The sequence below is a fragment of the Pholis gunnellus genome (assembly GCF_910591455.1).
Source record: "Pholis gunnellus genome assembly, chromosome: 6".
Lineage (NCBI taxonomy): Eukaryota > Metazoa > Chordata > Actinopteri > Perciformes > Pholidae > Pholis > Pholis gunnellus.
This window is the reverse complement of record NC_136532.1, coordinates 25530799-25552288: the sequence shown is the minus strand read 5'-3', so window position 1 is coordinate 25552288 and position 21490 is coordinate 25530799. Positions and strand designations below refer to the sequence as shown.

The window sequence follows — 21490 nt, the reverse complement described above, 5'->3', positions numbered from 1 at the left end:
TAAAACCTCTTGGTAGAACACGCTTTAGATATTTGTTGCTGTTTCTTTAGGCGGTGCTATTTTTGCCTTCTAGTTTGCCGTTTCACTGCAGACTAAATTCAGTAGCAGCCATAAATGGTCGATGGATCACTTCCTGTCTTTAGCAAGAGATGGCAAACGTAAAAACCGCAATAAAATACTTAACCTTACGAAAGTGTATTTGCAGCTGAACTCTACCATAAACCACACGTCTGCGTTCAGACGATCATTTCTTTGGCCTTGATAGTAGAATTAAGCCGTTCACATTTCGGGTTGACTGTGCCAACGCAGTGGCCTCATTTTAAATGAACGAGGGGCGCTTCTGTGTTTTCTTCATTATTTTGTGGCCTACATGAGCCTCCGATTTGAATACGTAAACCACAGCCGGTATTAAGCAGCATTTTTCTGTTACTGGGGAAACTCCCAGCCCGCCTCTGTGTCCCTGCTGATAGCCGGGGCGACGGCTCCATTATGCGGCGGCATTAACGGACAAACTGACATGAAACAGAAGGACCTGCCGTCCAGCAGCAGGGAGGCTCACGGTGCTGCTGGTGTGCAGGAGGGACTGCGTTTAATGGATCTGTGTGCCTCTCCTCTCCTCACACCGTAAAACAAAGGACTCTCCTGACAGCTGGCCTCCCGTAAACCTGACGTCACCCCCCCCCCCCCCCCCCCCCCCCCCCCCCACGCTTTCCTCTTTAATGCTGCCTCTCTCTCTCTCTCTCACCTCCCGCTGATAAAACTGTAATATTTGTTCGTAGCGGAGTCTCTCTACCTCTACACGCTGTCTTCTTCTTCTTTTACAGGATGCCCTTCACGCTCTGCCTTCTCACTGTGACGCTTCCTCTTTCTTTATCTCATTCCTTCTCTATCTCACACACACACACATACACACACACACACACCCACACACACACACACACACACACACACACACACACACAGTAAGATGTCTCTGCCTCTGGTTTTTCTATCTGACTGATTGCTCACAGTAACCTTGACCTTAAAGCTGCAGCAGGGCCCGTCTTTAAACACACACACACACACACACACACACACACACACACACACTGGACCTCACAGGTTCATCCTCCATTATAGTGACTCAGTATTAACTTAAGACTCTCTGTAGACCTGCTTCCACTGTCGACGCTTTGCTCTTTTTCCTCTCTCCCTCCCCCACTCCTTCTCTCCATCGATCAGCTGATGGACGTGTGTGTGTGTGTGTGTGTGTGTGTGTGTGTGTGTGGTTATTGTCATATATGAGAGCTCCTGGGTGGAAGTGAAAGAAGAAACGAGGTAATTTGTCAGTGTGTGTGTGTGTGGGAGGCAGCGTTTGATTATCTGAATCATTCGCCTCAGTGAGCACAAACTCCATCTCTTTCTCCAGTCAGTTTTCCTTTCCTTGCCGTGACGAGACACACACACACACGTAAAGCCCTCACAGCTACTCCTGTCGTTTTATCCTCACAGAAACACAACCATGAGTCATAACGCAACAACAAAAATACCCGTTTACAAAACTTGAACTGAGAAGTGACGCATCTTCAGTAGATGTTCTGCTTTTAAGGCTGGAAAATGATTTCATACCATTTCTATTTAAATCGTGATACATGCGGTTTGTAGGTCTTTCTGAGCTCTTCTATGAAAAGGAATGCTTATTTATAATAAAGTATATTTATAATTTACCATGTCTTCCCCCCCCTCCTCCAGAAAACGGTGGACTGCATGACGACCATGTCTGTTCCCTCCACGCTGGTCAAATGCCTGTACCTGTTCTTCGACCTGCCTCACATGGCCGAGGCCCCGGCGGGCCCCACCCCGCAGCCGTTACCGCCGCCTCCGCCGCCGCCGCCACCGCCCGGCCAGGAGAAGACGGCGGTTCAGGGCCAAACCCAGCAGGAGCTGCCCCTGGCCGACCGCAGGGTGCTGCTCCAGAAAGTCTTCGTCCAGGTAGAGAGAAAACTACACAAACTACACAAACTACACAAACTACACAAACTACACAAACTACACAAACTACACAGATAGAAAATGTTCTCTTCTTGTCTCCACTGCCACAGCTACCAATTCACTGTATGTGTAAAGGACGTATATGAAGAATTATTTATTTATTTACATAAGAGAAGATAAGGATGTACAGAAATCTGCTTTATATTTAGATTATAAAGATTTATTTCATGCAATTAAAAGAACAATAACCACTGAAATGAACAGAAAACATACAAAAGGATCGATGGATCTCTCACTGGAATCATGGTGGGGAATTTGGCCATTTTTCTCTAACTGCCTTTCTGAACCTGGTCCCTGAATCTTTAGTATTTTCACTTACAAAAGGCCCATGAATCAAACACTCCTCTATCTCCACCATGAAAGACTTCTCCAGCAGCTGCTTTCAAGGCCGATGCCTTTTCGTCTGGACTCAATTTCCTGCCCTTTCCCCTCCTTCAGATCCTGGTGAAGCTCTGCACCTTTGTGTCTCCGGCGGAGGAGCTGGCCCAGAAGGACGACCTCCAGCTGCTGTTCAGCGCCATCACCTCCTGGTGCCCCCCCCACAACCTGCCCTGGAGGAGGAGCGCGGGGGAGGTGCTGACCACCATCTCCCGACACGGCCTCAGCGTCAACGTGGTCAAATACATTCACGGTACAAACCGATGTTCAGTGTGTGTGTGTGTGCAGGAAGTCTCGCTCAGTCGTGGTTCATGTCGTTACCAGCCCAAAATCAGTTGTTGGCCTGTCAGTTTATCAGAACTAATTGGTCGTATAGCTGCTGCTCTTTGGGTTCTCATTATGTCCTTTTGTGCTGATTTCCATAAACGTTTTCATCTTCTTAAAGTTTGTCCAATCAAAGACGTCTATGTTGTTTCGTTTCACTCTGTTTTCCCTCGTCCCGCTCTGTCTCCAGAGAAGGAATGTCTGGGCACGTGTGTGCAGAACATGCAGCAGTCGGACGACCTGTCGCCGCTGGAGATCGTGGAGATGTTCGCCGGCCTCTCCTGCTTCCTCAAGGACTCCAGCGACGTGTCGCAGACCCTGCTGGACGACTTCCGAATGTGCCAGGGCTACGCCTTCCTGTGCGACCTCATGCTCAGGTACAACTCGGAGCTCCGTTCCCCACGGCACAACGTGTCCCGACACGGGAGCTGTGTTTTTCTGATCATTCATGTGAGCTTCTCTGCCTTGTGTTCCAGACTGGAACAAGCCAAGGAGGACGAATCGAAAGATGCCCTGAAGGACCTGGTCAACCTGGTCACCTGTCTGACCACATACGGGGTGACGGAGCTGAAGCCCGCCGGCCTGACCACCGGAGCCCCCTTCCTGCTGCCCGGCTTTGTTCTCCCGCTGCCTTCTGGGAAAGGTGCGTTCATGGTGGCAACTGTGGCTCGTTAATCCTTAAATTCATCAGCTGCCTTCGTTATCTTTGCAGCAGAGTTTAGAGTTGAAGAAATGTTGATGCACTGGTGCAATGGTCACAGACATAACTAAGAAAGTGTGCTTAATAGAGTGCAGATCTCCGCCTGGTGTGTCTCCGTCTCCACTCAAAAAACAAAGAAGATTTTAATTTCACTCGATTGTCCCTCCCTGCTCCCTTAAAGTCAAGATGGCGGCAAAGATTTAAACAAAACAGGGATTTATTCACGTCGTATCGTGCTTAATTTTAGTGGATTGTAACATATCCAGTATAAAATTAATCTCCAGTTCAAAATGAGGCCAAACTTTTCTATAAATGTCAGTTTTGAGCCATGAAAAAGGACAAAATGTGGCCTTCAACTGAATAGATTTATTTTCTGTAGCAGTTGTTGATCACATACTTGCCCTCTTAAGAGGAGCGAGGCATAGCAGTCAATGACGGTATGAAACAGACAATAAAATCGTGTTTTTTCAAGCATTTTTAATAACTGCAACCACAAGAGGTCTTTGAACATGCAGTCATGAATGAGCACAGAAAATATTAGGCTGATGGGTCCAGCAGGATGCGAGATTAGCCTTGGACAGACAGACGGATACACACACACACACACACACGACCGAACACATGCTCTCCTCACAGACTTACACCTAGATAATTACAGAAATTTACATAATTATAGAAAAACATTCAATGACACGATTTGAGAGACACCCTTGCCTCAATATAGATATAGATAGATAGATGGATAGATGGATGGATGGATGGATGGATGGATGGATAGATAGATAGATCCAATTGATGAAAAATGCAATTCTTTTTAGATAACAAATCACAGCATGACTTTTTCTATGGTGCTCCTCAAGGTCTTGCTGTCTTAATGTGGTATTTTGGAGAGAGTTTCGATGATATTTATACATTTTTGAGTGGTCAAAAAATCTTATTTAGCACTAAATCTACGTAAATAATGCTTTCAACCCAAAACTCGCTGCAACAGCTCATGAGACATAAGTGATAAGGGATGGCCACACTTCTATCATAATGTTCTAAACTTTTACAATTTTAATAGGTGTCTAACTAAAATACATTACAGATTCATGACTAGTGAAACTTGTTGAATCTTCAGGCTTTCAGACGATGTACAGCACTTCTATGTGGCGTGTACTGTTGGCCTGATATCTCCTCCTACAGATCCCCTGTGCTCCCTAAAAAAGACGAAAATGGGTCTATAGTAGGAAGGGGTGGGGGGGGGGTGGAAGAGGTTAATGATAAATTCCGCCGGTTGACATTGTTTGGAACCATCTCTAGATAAATCAGAAAAGGGTAAATGAAAAGGATGAGGTGTCAGAGCGTTGAAATACAAAAGGAACCAGCGCCTCTCACTTCTTAAATCCTGCGTTTATTGTCATCATCTGAAGGACTGAGGGACATGTTGACCGTATTTGTTAAAGGAGCTAAAGATGTTCTCACAACCCAGAGATGTTTCTGATCACTGGCTCACCTCTTAAATCCAAAACAATCCCACCAACCAGGGTTTTTTTTTTTTTTCGCCCCGAAGCCTTAAAGCGAGAGGAATTACTTGGAGGAAAAAGTCTTCGTGTGCACCTCGGCCTCCGTATCGCCCCCACGGATCTTAAGCCATGAAATGACTTTGATGCTTGGCTGATTCCAGCGGGCTTAACCTGTTGACAGACGCCATGGCAACTCTGCCGCCTGTCACACTGCCGGAGACGAACGCCCGAAGCCTCCTGCATACAAATGGGCTCTTTGGAGTCCAGAGAGGCTTTAGTGGTTCACAGGATCGTCTGGAGCCAAACGTTCACTCCTGCAGCCAGAGAACCCGTCGCCCTCTCCACCTTTTATTAAAGTTCGTCAATACATAAAACTAAATAAATGACAAGCATGACGCATGTTAAATACAATACCAATAGACATACATTGTATGTAAAAGGGTTTATTTTATTCTGGCCCCTTCAGTGACAAAAAGATATCTTGTATAAATAAACAATTTAAACTTCAGTGCATTGTAGGATGTTCTGATTATTCTGAGCTAATCGTATTTGAGGGATCACTTTTTAAACTTTCATCTTTTTGTGTATTGTGAGTATTGACGCTGCTTTGTGGAGTTTTATTTGTGAAATGTTTCTTATAGAAATATAATGAACTATAATCCCTTTAGACATAAACAATTAACTGATAAAGGAATTAATCCTTAGTTGCAGCCCTAATGCTGTTATTATTATGTTAATGAGTACCTTTAATATACTATAATATGGTAATCAGAGGCAGTGGGGAAAAATAGAGTGACATGAAATTAAACATAAGATTAAATTCTTCCCTTTAACTCCTTCATTTATTAGTCTGCACATTTATTTTAAGCCAACACATGTTCTTTGGCCTGGTTAGGCTCAATTCTGACTATTAAGTCTTTTGTTTTGGGGAAACATGACGAAATGTTTCCTTGTGTCACATTTTAACACTTCAAGCCGCGGCGCCCTCACGACAACAGTCACAGAACACCTCACACAGCCGAGCTCTGCTGCCTGCTTTAACACACACACACACACACACACACACACACACACACACACACACACACACACACACACACACACACACACACACTAGAGCCCACAGAGACGCTCAGACACACACACACATGTTTACCCCCCTAATGATAGCTCCAGCTGTGTGCAAAGTCATTACCAGAAGCCATCATGGTGCGAGGGTCCGCTTACTCGCCTAATTAGCCCGCCACATTCACTTAACGGCTGTGTGTGTGTGCGTGTGTGTGTGTGTGGTGACGCATGTCAGCATCACTTTTTGTGTGTGTGTGTGTGTGTGTGTGTGTGTGTGTGTGTGTGTGTGAGTCATAGTTTGTGGTATGTGTTAGATATTCAACCCCCAAGATGGAGGTCAGATTGTGTGTGTGTAGGTCACAGATAACTTTCTCTCTTTCCATCCTTCGTTAAGTTCACACGACCACCCGACACATTTCATGTGATTCTCTGAAGTTTTTTCACAAAACTTTTATTTTTCAGAGCTGAGTGGAATTTTTAAATGAAATAAGGTTTTTCTCCCAAAATGTTTTATTACTTAAAAACCAAGTTGACAAAGCAAACTGCATACTTTTGCCATTAAAGAACAATAATTTATGGAAAAGATAAAGGAAGATTTTATTGCAAGTTAGACCAGTCTCGTGGAGTGATAAACTCCGATGTTTAAAATTTCAGGATAAGGACTTAATAAAGTCTTTTATTTAAAAACTCTATTTTAGTATTTGGAATCATTCAAAAAATTCTGAAGGAACGACATCTTGCCTAAAAGCAGCTTTGTGTGATTGTCAGGCGTCAATCTCCGGTTTTGAAAAGTGAAGCCAATGTCTAAGTGTCTTAAAGCTGCATTCTCTCTAATGTCCACCAGGGGGCGACTCCTCTGGTTGTATAGAAGTCTATGAGAAAATGACTCTACTTCTCTCTTGATTTATTACCTCAGTAAACATTGTGAACATGAGTTCATGGTCTCAATCTCTAGTTTCAAGTCTTCTTCAATACAGCATGATGTTCATTTAGTAAATGATGGTCCATTTAGAGTCAAACAGACCATAAAGCAGGGGATGCTTTAGGGCGGGGCTACTGTGATTGACTCCTCCACCGTCGAAAAATGGTCGCTTCTGTTCACTGGTTACAAAAACCAAGAAAAACACTGAATTTGATGCATATCAGTTTTGTAATAATCCCACACTTTGCCTCTCCTCTTCCAGGCCACACGGTGCGTAACATCCAGGCCTTCTCGGTGCTTCAGAACGCCTTCCTGCGGACTAAAACCAGCCGCCTGGCCTCCATGCTGCTGGACGCCATCGGAAACATCTACTCCGCCGAGCCGGCCAACTACTTCATCCTGGAGTCGCAGCACACCCTGTCGCAGTTCGCCGAGCGCGTGGCCAAGCTCCCCGAGGCCCAGACCAAGTACTTTGAGCTGCTGGAGTTCGTCGTGTTCAGCCTGAACTACGTGCCGTGCAAAGAGCTGTTCAGCGTCAGCGTGCTGCTCAAGTCCAGCACGTCGCACGCCTGCAGCATCACGGCCGTCCGGACGCTGCTGAAGCTCTCCAGGCACGACGCCGTGTTCAGCGACGTGCTGCGGGAGGTCGGCCTGCTGGAGGTGCTGGTCAACCTGCTGCACAAGTACGCCGCCTTGCTCAAGGACCCGGCCACGCAGCAGCAACCGCACAACAATGACCAAGGTGAGGGGGCTTTAAGGGGACTGTTACAGGGCTGCAGCACCGATCACGCCTCCTCGACTTAAGGCATAGATTGTAATTTTAAAGAATATAAAATGGATTTAATGCTTTAAATTGTTGCTAAATGCAAAGATGATTGTTGTAACTACATAACATTTCATGAATCAGTTAATGGGAGTCAAAAGAATAACTTAACACCACGCATACAACAACAGTGATGTCATGGTGACACGCTGGCACGCCCTGCATGGCTGCAGAAAGTTAAACCCCTGAAGGCTGGCAAAAATGTTTACAGTGTTAATGATCTTTAAAGAGCAACTTATTGACTCAGGTTGGAAGTCATTTAATAACTAGCTGTGCAAAGGACAAACACACAATTCAGTGTTATGTCTTCAGTCAAATCAACAACATCCAGTAAAGACAGTCCATGAGAAAAGACGAAAATGATGTCTAAAAATCTCCCTTTCTTCGCCATTGCCGTGTGATTTAATGCAGTGATGATGTCGTCTAACGCTCCCGATCCTCTCTTCTCTCCAGCCGACTGTAAAAACAACACGGTAGCAGAGGAGCAGAAGCAGTTGGCCTGGCTGGTGATGGAGACGCTGACTGTGCTCCTGCAGGGCTCCAACACCACCAACACTAATGCAGGTAAACACACACACACACACACACACACATGATCGATGGTGGTGGTGGGGGGAATCTTATATTGCACATTAAATCCAGGCGGAGGATATTGTTTTAATTATGTGATGACAGTAATGATGCTCTTTATAGATTAATGCGGGTTAGGAGACACGGCGGGCCTTAATGTCCCTCAATAATTAACTTCCAGGAACCCTTTTCTCTCATTATGTGAGAACTTTATTAATTAAATTAATAGTAACTACAAGAAAGAAAAGCGTTGGAAGGAAACCTCACTGTTAAAGGCCTCCATCTTTGTGGCTCTGTAAGGTTGGATTGTGTAAACATTTCTTCACAGCAGAGGAACCACATCGAGCCGAACACACACAGTTCACTGCATGAAGTGAAGAACCGCGCACCATCGGTGGCTTTCAGAGCTACTGGTGACACACTTTTTTGGCTTTAATTATCCGCCTCAAGTTTGCTCTTGAATGCTAATGATGCAAAACAATTAAATCTGATTTAATTCTGCCAAAAAAAAAAGTCCAATCGCCCGTTTGTGTCCGCCTCTCTGAAGTGCCCTTTAGCAACACACGTATTCCCTCCGCCTCCAGGCCCGCTGAGCGCTGGCCTCTGACTCCAGGGATCAATAAAGTGTCTTATTACGTTTCCTTAAACCTGCCTCCCTCCTCTCCCTCATCACTCAGCCTCTCAATGTGTGTGTGTGTGTGTGTGTGTGTGTGTGTGTGTGTGTGTGTGTGTGTGTGTGTGTGTGTGTGTGTGTCAGCTGTAGAAATGCGATGAGTCACAAAGACAAACCAACAGACGGCTCAGAGCTTTCTTTGACCTTGATGATGATTCGGTGCTTTCGTCAAAAACAACACAAAATAAAACCCCGGGATGATGTGTGTGTGTGTGATGTTCTGTGCTCTCCTCTGTGACACACGGACGACGTTACGTTCTGCGCACGACGCTCTCAGCAGGCGCTCGTATCTAGAGAGGCAATTAGTGCGAGGAAGCTCAGTGCGTCACTCAAACGACAAGAATGTCGGTTTTAAAGGCGCAGAGACAGAATCACGTCCGCTTATCAGGGAGCAGATTGAGCTGTTGAATTTAGATCGGCAACATCACAAGAAACCATTAATCATTATAACATCGTCAACTGCCTTTACAACATCCACATGATGATCAATATCAGTTTAAGTGCTGCCTATCAATTGAATATTTTCAACGATTTACCTTGATGTCGGTCAATTCGGGGAACTGAAGCCGTTGTTTATGCTCTCTTCAAAGCCACCGGGCTCCGTTGACAAAAAACTGTGACTTTACCACGCAGAACACCGTCATTGCTGGTCTACTGCTGCGTCAATCGGTTGCTCAGTTTGTTTTATTGTCTGTTTTAAAACGCATAGTTTGCATTCACCAAAAGTCATGCAACAACATAAACAAAGAAACCAGTCAGTCAGTCAGATGTAGACCAGCGGCTCCAGTGTTCTGACAGTTAGAATGATGGTTTTTGTCAATGGGGTCCGGTGCCGATGAAGAGTATAAGAGGAGGATAAACTTCTCCACTATTGGTCCAAACATTAGATTATTTATAGATATAAATGCATGTAATTGAATCCATTAATTGTAAAAAATTGTTGCCGGATTAATCGATAACGGTGAGTTTCAGCCCAAGATAAATACACTGCTTGCGGCTGAACTTAAAAAAGGTTGCAGTGCACCGTGTACGCAGTGTGTTTCGATGTGTTGTGGAGGAACTATTTGAGTGTTTGGAGCGTTCATTATAACCTGTGCTGGTGTCCAGTTAAAAACATTTAAACTTCTGACCCCCTTTTCCTCTCCATCTCCGTCTCCATCTCACCAGCTCTGTTCAGGGAGTTCGGCGGCGCCCGCTGCGTTCACAACATCGTGAAGTACCGTCAGTGTCGGGAACACGCCCTGCTCATCATCCAGCAGCTCGTCCTGTCGCCCAGCGGAGACGACGACATGGGGACGCTGCTGGGCCTCATGCACTCTGCACCGTCCAGTGAGCTGCAGCTGAAGACCGACATACTGCGGGTAACAGAGCACACACACACACACACACACACACACACACACACACACACACACACACACACACACACACACACACACTCGAATGTATGTCTTTTTACTGATTAGTTAAAGGGGAACTTTGGTGTTTTTTTTTAACCTGGACCCTCTTTACAGTTTTCTTTATTTCTTCCAGTATTGAGGTGATAGCTCGGGGATAACTCTCAATGTACGTCCACTAAAAAGACCTGTTTTTGTCACAAACGGGCTCAGATCATTATTATTATAAGTATTATGGACTCATAACGTCTCTCTTTATCTTTCCCTTTATGTTTGTTATTGTCTCATGTGACTTGTTGCTGTAACACAACAGAGTGAGAGTACAGAGAGTACAGAGAGTAGCTCAGTGTACGATTTTAAATGTCATGGCTGAGTATTTAGATGATATTGACAATGTGAACGAGGCCGTTAGATATTTAGAACGAGGCTTCTCCTTGAGCGAGACACACGATATCAAACGGAGCGGATGAAGCGAAAGGTAAAGGAAAAAGGTTTTATTGTTCTGTAGCGGTCTTTCCACAATATTGTCAGCAATTAAAAAATAACAACCTGAGCCTGTCGGTGGTAGAAACGAGCAACTTTAGTGGCCGTACGTCGCCGGTGAGGAGTTCCTCCGAGCGAGTTACATTACTGCCAGTTTAGCGTCACGTTCTACCTCAATACTGGACCAATTTACAAAGATGTAGTCCTCGTTACCTTACGACGAGAGTCCAGGTGGAAAAACATGAAACATACAACTACTTTGATTTTAAACAATTTGTCAACTCCGATACGGTGACTTATTTTTTACTGTAGTGTAGCTAAGGAGACAACAAAGCCTTCAGTCTCAGTGAGGAAAGTATAGAATTTAAAAATCAATATGCATTTGAAGCCGTGCATTCAGTAATTGCTTCAAACCGTGGGTGCTAAGTGTAAGGTGAACATAAAAGCATATATATACACACACACACACAGGGTTAGACGTTGGCGGCTCATTTTCTGGAGCGTAATTGCATTTTTAAATTCCACTCCTCCAGACGATGTGATTCTCACGCCTTCTGAAGGCTTTGGCAGGATTAACCCGTCAGCACTTTGCTCCCCAATGTCACCAGTCAAAGATTTCAATTACCAGCCTCAAAAAAAAAAAAAAAGAACTTAAATCAAATCCAGTTTGAATAAAAATCATTTTTTCCTCGCTCGTCATCAGGGTTTATGTACCGTCGACAGTAGCAACGCTGCAGACACACAAACAGATGTTAAAGCTAAGCTGATTAGCCTTGTAGAAGTGTACATCTAACCCTGTAATCTCTGTCAGACCCTCGTGTGTGGAGTCTAATCCCGGAGGCCTCCGTACGGCTGGTAAAGCACCCAAAACCTCCACTTTACCAGCACGTAGCCTGCTTGGTAATCTCCCAGCTGGGAGGACAGGAAGAGGATGTATTCAACATCCTGTGATTGGTTTAAAACAACAAGAAAATGCTGTGCTGAGTCAGGCAGAATTTTAATGCAGCAGGAAACAGCTGGCTCAGCTGTGCAGCATCTCACTGTTTTTACTTCTCCTTTATTCCTTCTTCCTCCACCGCGATGCGTCATTATGTCTGCATAGAGTGTGTCGGTTTAACGAACCATTTCAATGTAGAAGTGGGCAAAAGAGTATAGAGTTATAAGTTCATATGGTGATGTCAATATAATCATGATATTGACAATTTTATGGAGAATTAGTTGTAAATCTTGTGCATTGAAGTTCATTATCGACCCTAGAAATGGTAGTTTAACAAATAATCTCAACTCAGGGTCCAGTTACTCGCTTTATTCAGAGCTTTCTAAGTTTCAAGCTTAAGATTCATATTTACACTGAAATAACGGCGGAGAAAGAGAGAGACATTCAACCAACATCCCAAGGCGGACTCGAACCCGCGACGTAGCAGTTGTATGTCATGTAACCACCCTGCTAACAAGGAGCTCTGTTTATATTTGTTGTTGACAAATTGTTTATTGAGGTAAATGAACCAACAGGCGTCAAAATACCTGAAAAATCATCAAAATGGCACAAAAATGACGCAAAATACCAAAATCTTTGTAGGATTCGTAGGACAGTCTTGCACACTGACTTTACCCACGTTGGCCCACACACCTCGTACTTCCTGTACTTCCTGTACTTGTAGCATATTAAACTGACATCCTAAAGTTTGTGTTCACCTAATGACAAAACTAAATGTCTCACTCACTCCTCGTGGTGTGTAGATGTGCTATTAGTCTGGTTTTATTCATCTCTGAGGTTTATGTTGCCACTTCAACACAGAGGAGGTCGAGGATGATTTTATTGGCTCTTAAAATTCATCAGCAGCACTGTTCCCATAATGCCACAGACCTTTCTGTCGAACTTCCTCTTACTGAAGAAATAGTCCTCATTAAAACTGTTTACCACAAATAAGCCTGCATCTACACAACCACAGCAACACAATCACATTTCCCCCTCACTTTTTTAGGGTGATGACGTCATTAAATATGACGACAGACATTAAATGTAAGTATTTGTGCAGCTTTAGCAGCAGCAAAATCCGCACAATCCTCTTTGTGAATTCCCTTCTGAGGTTTTTTCGGACTGTACCAATGTTTTCGTCTTCTTCACTGAAGTATTGACAGTTATCTGGGCTTATGTACATGTTGAGATATTATAACTATCCAGTCATACAATATGTTTTTGTCCCATCATTCCAACAAGAGAAGTTTGAAAGATATTCCTCCAGACGCAGGATTTTAAAATAGCTAAAAAGTAAAAACGCCCCTGGCGGTGGTGATCCCTGACGTGTGCCGACTCTGCACTTCACTCAAAGCTCCTCCTGCCTCCGATCCGCGGCGCCGCTAATTAAAAACTCTGCCTGTCAAAAGTCGTTCCTGTGCTCCTGTGCTCTCAGGCTGTTTTTTTTTTTAGGTCCCCAAAACTCATATCTAGGTTACGGTTTGATGTTTCAGTTTAGGTTCACTTGCAAACGCGAATCCTAAAAATTGTAATAATGTAGTGGAGAGAGAGAGAAAATCCAGTCAGCGCTGAGAGACAAAGGAATTCCCAGAGGGGCTCATAAATATATCTCCACGCAGAAGAAGAATGAACCGACGTGTGACTGAATGTGGCGACAAAAAGCAAATGATTAGAACTCAACACGGGGAGAATAATTTAGTAACAAAATGTAAAATAAGCAAGAGATAATGCAGAGGATGTGTGACATCTTCAGGATAAATGACATCGACCCAGAATATGCAACGTCTTTGTAAACAGCTCATTATTTTCAGTGAAGTAAAGAAGTTGAACTGTATAAATCTCATCTTATCTCCTCTCCAGGCTTTGTTAGCGGTGCTGCGCGAGAGCCACCGGACCCGGACGGTGTTCCGCAAGGTGGGCGGCTTCGTCTACCTCACGTCCCTGCTGGTGGCCATGGAGCGCTCGCTGTGCCAGCCGCCGCGGCACGGCTGGGAGCGCGTCAACCAGAACCAGGTCTTCGAGCTTCTGCACACGGTCTTCTGCACGCTCACCGCCGCCATGCGCTACGAGCCCGCCAACTCGCACTTCTTCCGCACGGAGATCCAGTACGAGAAGCTGGCCGACGCCGTGAGGTAAAGACGGCTGATTAAAAAAAGTGACAGTTATGTTGGAGCTCTTTTCTGATTTCAGAATGGAAGATATTGTTGAATTTAACAGCACTGAAAGGAGTTCTTGGCTAAATGCTTTGAGTTGATTGGCAGATGAGAGGCGGTGCAAATTCAAACAAGAGAACCAATTAAAAATGACGCTCATAATTTGAAGTTACCAGAAAATGGAGCCTTTCTGGACGTAGAGACGGCTCCTTGTAAGCCATCCTAACATCCCATCATCCTACGGTGTTGGACTCAAATTTGTCCCGACGACTTGTTGTCTGAAAACGAATGTCTGCACGTCGAAAGGATGCAAAGTGACAGAATGAATGTTCTATTCTACATAGAAGCTCAAGGCGCGGCTGTCACTGTTGCCAGGTTGCCTTTTGGCAGACATTTTGAGGAATTGGCAACCATATCTTGGCCTTTGGTTGCCATCAGTGGCAACCACTTTTTAGCGTTTAAAATAATAGAGACAGCGAACCCCAAAACCAACTTTTTATTGAATTAATATTTGAATTCTTTTCAGATTTAGTTTTGTGGACCACTGCGCCAGACATAAATATGGCGGATGAATTCCTGAATCACAAAAAATCACAGTGTTCTCAAATAGATAGATAGATCCTTTATTCATCCCCAGGGGGAAATTAGTTTGTAATAATATCTGTAAATAGTCCAGTGCAGATTGGGCTTTATTTAGTGATACTTTACTACCAGACTAATGCAGCACAGAGGCACGATAACGTATGAAAAACCTCCAAAATGGCTGAAGTTGTTGCTACTTTTCTTGCGATGGGAGAAACTGTTTTGACTTTAGTTGTTCTCTGCTTTCTGTAGCATCATGTGACGTAATCGCCTCATTGTTTTTTAAAGCAAACTGCGTCCTCGTGATAAAGCACTTTGTCTCCCTGCCACCAGGCTGCTGGGCTGTTTCTCTGACACCAAGAAGCTCGGACCCACGGGCGTCTTCCCCTCCAACGCTCAGCCTTTCCAGAGGCTGCTGGAGGACGAGGCCGCCCCCGGAGGCTGCGCGGGGGACAGCGTCTGTCCCACGCTCAAACACTGCAGCAAGCTCTTCATCTACCTGTACAAGATGGCCACCGACTCTTTTGACAGGTCAGAGGATTACAGTACACGCCGGATTTCAACCAGTTTATGTCGCACAAAGAGTGAGATTCTGTTCTGCAGATAATACATGACCATGTCTCTCAAGTAGTGTTTTCCTAGAGCTAAATGCCAACATGGAGAGTAAGAATTCCCTCTCCTCTGTTCACCAACATCCAGCAGATATCTTGTGTCTTTACTGAGTAATATATTGCACCATAAATCAGCTCAAATGCATGTCTTTGCCTGTAGTCAGGCCATTGAGCTACTAAATAAATAACGCACTCTCAACACATTATTCTTATATTTACTGTTTTAAACAAGCCAACAGTTTAATGAGTACTCGTCATACTGAAGGAGTTATTGTGTGAGAGCGGGTCAGTGGGTTCTCCAGGAACCTCTGGTTGGAGTTGAGCAGATTGCAGCCGCATGTTCTGAAGTAGAACAAAGAACCTCACGTTTTTCCACAAGCCTGTAAGATGTTCTCCATGAAACGTGTGTTTTCCTCAACGAGGGATCCACGTGTTGTGTTCGGCCTCCTTTGGAACCTTAAAGAGAACCCTCAAGGAACATTCATCCAGTTTATTGTAGTCCTGAGCGGAGTTATTGTTTGTAGAACAGTGTTTTCAGGTTGACCTACAAAAACTGAAGCCGACATACCGGAGCAAGTGAGAAATGGTCATTTTTACCTGCAGAAGATGGAGTTTAGAGAAACTATAGACCTAAAATAATCTATATCAGTCTAAATGTACGCTACATTTAGAATGTATTCACCGCTTCAGCTTGCCGTCAGACAGCCCTTTGTGACGGGGAACAGGAAGCTGTTATCTATGCTCTCTTTAAAGCCACCGGGCTCCGTTGACAAACAGTCATTTTCCTTCGCAGCGCACATTGAGTTGCTGGTCTACCGCCGCCTCCATCGGTTAGCTTGTTGGGTGATGTTGGTGTTTTTAACGCTGAAGTTCTAATCACCCGAAGGTCCCACAACAACACAAAACAAGCTAACCGATGGAGGCGGCAGTAGACCAGAAACTTTAACGTTCTGCGATTGTAAAATGATTCAAAGGAGTCTTGTGGCTCTGGAGAGACAACAGAAGGATAGAACGGCTGTCTGACAGCACGCTAAATACAGCGTACACTTAAACGTCTAAAATACGTGCTGCTCCTCCTGTGGATGTTTTGTGACACAAGGTTTAAATTGACTGCATCTTATTCCAGCATTGTTCTCAGCTACAGTGAAGATCCGTCTCAAAATGTGATGTTTTAGCTATATAGTACTAAAGCAGACAAAGATGCTTGTGAACCTTTTTTTGTTATATACAGGTTCCCCTTTGTAGGTTCAGATCAGTCAGCAGCAGCTCCACAGCTGTGCTCAGCCTCGTGGTCGCTGCTCTCACTCAGTCGACCTCTTCGTCTGAGACACGCATGGCTGAACCGTAGAAGAGATTTAATACAGACGCTTCACTGTGGTTCAGATTCAGCCGCACAGCCTGGCGGTGCTGTCATGACGGCAGAATGAGTGATATTTAGAAATGCGTTACTACTGTGACACAAAAAATGCACCACCAACACCACGTGTGCTCTATGTGTAGCTCTATCTGCATGTTCTCCAGCTGCAGCTCTGATCCTGTTTCTCCTTTCAGCTTTCCACTAACAGCTTCTTTCCCTCTGTCCTCCTTTCTTTCTTTCTCTTCCTCTAACCTCTGGTGCTGTCTGGCTGTTCATCCTCGGCCTGGTCCATCTGCACGGCTGCGTGTGTGTGTGTGTGTGTCCGTGCGTGTTTGTGTGTGTGTGCGTGTTTGTGTGTGTGTGCGCAGTCGTGCGGAGCAGGTGCCTCCCTGCCTGACTCATGAGACCTCGCTGCCCTCGCCGTGGGGCACGCCAGCACTCGCCAGGAAGAGGTAGCTACAGCGCTCTGCCACTTTCCTCATCCCTCACCCCTCACCTCCCCTTCAGTCGCCACTGAGAGCGCCCCCTAGTGGCCAAAAAATGAAAAACTGTTCTAACGATCACAAGAATCTTTTTCGCAAATAATGAAAATGTGGTGAAAGTACACAACCGTACCATTTGAGGAGCAGACTCCACAATCAATGCTTTCTGTCATTATCTAATAATCTATTAATTGTATTTTTGAATAATTGATCTATCGTTTAAAAACATGTACAAATCTTCAAATTTGCGTTTTGTGCGACCAACAGTCCAAACATTAAAGATTCAAACTAAAAATGTTTTGTTTGTCTACAAAACATTCCTTCTGATGTTTTGTAGACTAACAAGTTATTGATTAAAGGGACAGTGTGCAGGATTTGGTTGCATCTAGCAGTGAGGTTGCAGATCACATAATCACAACACTTTAAGAGCAGCGGAAGTCAGACAGCGGCTGGCGGTACCGCGGTTTTTAAACTGCTGCTTACGTTACCGCACTTTCACAAGCATGTAGGAGAACTACGGTGGCCTTCAGGTGACATAAAAACGTTAAAGCCTTTCTAGAGCCGGTGTTTGGTTTGTCCGTTCTGGGCTTCTGTAGAAACACGGCGGTGCAACATGGCCGACTCCATGATGAAGACCTGCTCCCTATGTAGGTATGAAGAGCTCATTCTGCGCTAACAGAAACGATTCTTTGTCTCAGGTGATTAGACACAAATTAATATTATATTCCACTTCTGCTAACAGATCCCCCTAAATGCTACGCACTGTGCCTTTAATTTAGATTGGCAGATTGATCAATAATGAAAATCGTTAGTTGCAGCCTATAAATCACATTTAATCAGTAAATCCTTACATTTTGAAAGACGCTGGGATTGTGTTGATCTCTTCTGCTTCCTAGTACTACTGTGGTATCATATCACAGACTAAAGTGAAGGATCTTCTTGTTTACTGTCTGAACACTCGATGTGAACGACTTCTCCAGGAAACGTGAACAGAATCCTTTAATTAAATTGCTCTCAGGCTGAAGAAGCATTTTCCTTCTCATCGCATTCCTCCTCCCGTTTCCTTTTTCCTCTCTTTTCCTCTCAGCTGACGTTTCTCACACCTCAACCCAGACTCTCTCTTAGAATTTCATTTAAAAGGAAAAGAAACTGTACTCTGCCTCTGTGAGCTATAATGACTGTGAAGGTGAAACTGGTGGTCTGCTCTCAGCGGTCTGGACCTGCTGCATATTCATGAGGAGGAATAATGTGACAATTATAGATAATTAAAGCTCTTCTTTGTGGACTTAATTGCTTAAAAAAAAAAACACACACACAATTCCTACCCTCACATCATTCAACACCCTGAAATGTTACTTTGTGTGAAACAGTTTTCTGTTCTTTAAATGATCTCGGCACTCAAAATGTGAGCAAAGCGTGACGCTAATTGCTCAGGATTTGCTCGGTTTGATTCAAATGAAAACATCTCCCGAGATTTAATCTCTGTCCAAATGATGCTCGGCGGCTCCTCGTCGCCTCGTGTTGGTGAATGCCTCGAAACAACATGGCAGCAGCTTGCAATCAGTGTTGTGACGGTGACACAGCCAGAGCTGTAGATTCCCAAATTAAGATTTAAGTACAGTACCCAGGCTCTCGCGTATTGTATCATTTCCTAGATTTAGTTCTATATTTTTTAATTCTAACTGCAAAAACCAGTATGATGAGTCAGTTACTTAGTAATAGACTTTATACAATGTATTTATGTATGTTCTATAGAATCCAGACTCGACGCTTCATTTGCTTCCTCAAGCTTTCACCACCGTGTTGAATTACTGCTGGAGCTCCTCACGTATTCCTCCAGCAGCCAATCACACGTCAGCTGTGGCCGCTAACGTTGTCCTCTCTTCCCTTGAAATGAAGAAGACACAAATGTAGAGGTCCAGTTATACTGAAAACAAAACGACTGAAGAGGCTTCCAGCCACCGTGAACGTTAATTTCCTGCCCCACATCCGACCCCTCCAGCCTTCGTGCTGACTCCAGCCCTTTTCCAGCTCTGCGCCTCTCCTCGGGGGGGGTTTGCATCGCTGCAACAAGCCTTTTTGTCTAATTGGCCGACCGCGGGCCCCGGCAGATCTCCTGCTCTCGGCTCGGTGATTTAGATCAAACCGCCGCCGACTGACACCTCGATCCCTGACGTGTGAGGACTCGTGTTCTGAAAAGTTGAAGTCAAAGTGATTAATTGACGCCATTATTTCCGTCCTCATCGTGAGGATGTTTCCACCGAGCTTTGAATGTTTTCTGGGAAACACTGTAGCTGTAAATCTGAATATTTAGCAGCCACAGTTGCATATTTTACAGTAAAGTCGGGCCTCTGAATAACTGTGGAGGGTTTGATGGTAAACAGACTAGCAAGTGGTTTTATCCCACCTCAGATTGAACTGAAAGTAGGGGGATTTTATGTTCATTTAATTAGCAGTAATTATAAAATGATTGTGGTGATGCCTCGTCTTGCTCGAGAAAAAGACCCCTAAAAATAAATAAATCTGCGTTTTCTGGAAAGCACTTAATGGCCGACCTCTTTTTATAAATAACTTTGGTTTGACTTAACTGGACTGAACTAAATGTGACCTTCTCTCTCTCTCTCTGTGCTCCCAGACAAGGCTACTACGGTACGTCGGGCCCCCCCGCCCCAGTCAAAGCCGTGACAGACCTGAAGCTCCACTTGGCCAACACCTCCCACCCGGCTTTCTCCTCGTCTTCGACCGACATGGTGGTCATCCACCCGGGGGCCGTGCTGGCCATCCTGGACCTGCTGCCCTCCGTCTGCTCAGACAGCCAGCCAGAGGTGAGGAAACACGGGAAGGAAATGTGCTCACATGCGCTTCCTGTTAGTGGGTGACGGGGTTACATGCAGGGCAGTGATGTCAAGACACCGGGGTTTTTACCAACATATTTACACAACAATCCTGTAAATCAAATATGATAGTGAATACTGAAATCTCCTCTTCCTTTCCCCTCCAGCACGCCCTGGACCTGCAGCTGGCCGTGGCCAACATCCTCCAGCTGCTGGTGAACAGTGAGAGGAACCAGCAGGTGCTGTGTGAGGCCTGCCTCCACCAGCGGCTGTTGCAGCGCTGCAGTCAGGCCCTGGGCGACGAGGACCACCCGCTGCACCCGCCGCTGCAGAGGATGTTCGAGAGGCTGGCTTCTCAGGCCCTGCAGCCGATGGCGCTCAGGTACTGGACCCGGCTAAGATTTGAACGTCTCTCATGTGGGTTACTACAACCCTTAAGACATCCCTTTTTAATGGAGCTGTTAAATCATGGCTGAAAGGGACCCAGCATCGTTCTCACACCTTATTCCTCTGTAGACACGCCTGCAGTTGGTATCTTGTGGACGTATTTATTTTCTTTCTTTTTTGTTGTTATTTTTAAAGCCTCCTCTGGACAGGTGTTGAAAAGGAGAATTTTGATACAAACACTAAACACCGTGCAGCTGTTCTGGGTGCATACATTTATTATACAATCCTAATGCTACTCTGATGTCCATGTTAAAATGAACTAATCTCAAGTTAATTGCCATAAAATTACTTTCCCAGCTCCCGCAAAAAGAATACATAACATTTGGCCTGAGGGAAGCTTCGGTTATTACTTTTAACAAGTTAGCATGCTAATAGGATACTGCTTACATACATGTTATGGATAAAAAAGGATGTTAGCATGCTAATAGGAAACCGCTAATATACATGTTAACGTGCATGAAAAAGGGATGCTAGCATGCTAATAGGATACCTCTTACATACATATTACCATGCATATAAAGGGATGCTAGCATTCTAATAGGATACCTCTTACATACATATTACCATGCATATAAAGGGATGCTAGCATTCTAATAGGATACCTCTTACATACATATTACCATGCATAAAAAAGAGACGCTAGCATGCTAATAGGATATTGCTAACATACATGTCTTTTTTTGCTAGTCGACAGCAGAGTCATTGGGGAACCGGACCACTAATATGCTAATGTCAACATATTTACAATACAATATTTAGCATCTTGCTAGCATCTGAACATGGTCACATTTAGCTTTCTAATGTGCTAACTTGTAGTTTTAATGAGATATGCACAGAGGGGGTTTTTCGGTTTGAGAAGCGTAATCTGCTTTGACAGCGTGTGAAAGAAAGACGCTACGTATGCAAACTAAACTGAGCCGTTCTCATTTTCTGCTTGACTAGTTAAATGAGATGGGAGATTGGGGTTTGAGGAAACGGGGGGGAAAGTTATTTGACGTGCACACGGTTGGCTCTTTTTATATGTAAATCCCTGGCTGATACCCCCCCATCATTGTGCTGGAGTTTAACATATCTGTCAATCTGTCTCCCCCCCTCCTCTCCCGTCTCTCTGCCTCAATCTTGTGCTGTCAGTCTTCCTCTTCCTTTATAATTCCTCTCCTCCTTCCTGCGT

At 44.7% G+C, this 21490-nt stretch overlaps 1 protein-coding gene across 4 annotated transcripts in view; it reads left to right on the top strand.

Moving 5' to 3' along the window:
* Positions 1–21490, top strand: part of wdfy3 (WD repeat and FYVE domain containing 3) — an 88926-nt gene that overhangs the window by 23142 nt on the left and 44294 nt on the right. For all 4 annotated transcript variants that reach the window (XM_079161252.1, XM_079161250.1, XM_079161251.1 and 1 more), the window contains exons 5-15: positions 1732–1971; positions 2470–2662; positions 2924–3110; positions 3210–3376; positions 7191–7670; positions 8205–8315; positions 10162–10355; positions 13714–13985; positions 14922–15119; positions 19674–19863; positions 20040–20254. In XM_079161252.1, the coding sequence (XP_079017378.1) occupies positions 1732–1971; positions 2470–2662; positions 2924–3110; positions 3210–3376; positions 7191–7670; positions 8205–8315; positions 10162–10355; positions 13714–13985; positions 14922–15119; positions 19674–19863; positions 20040–20254 (2447 nt within the window). The remainder of the gene's footprint in view (positions 1–1731; positions 1972–2469; positions 2663–2923; positions 3111–3209; positions 3377–7190; positions 7671–8204; positions 8316–10161; positions 10356–13713; positions 13986–14921; positions 15120–19673; positions 19864–20039; positions 20255–21490) is intronic.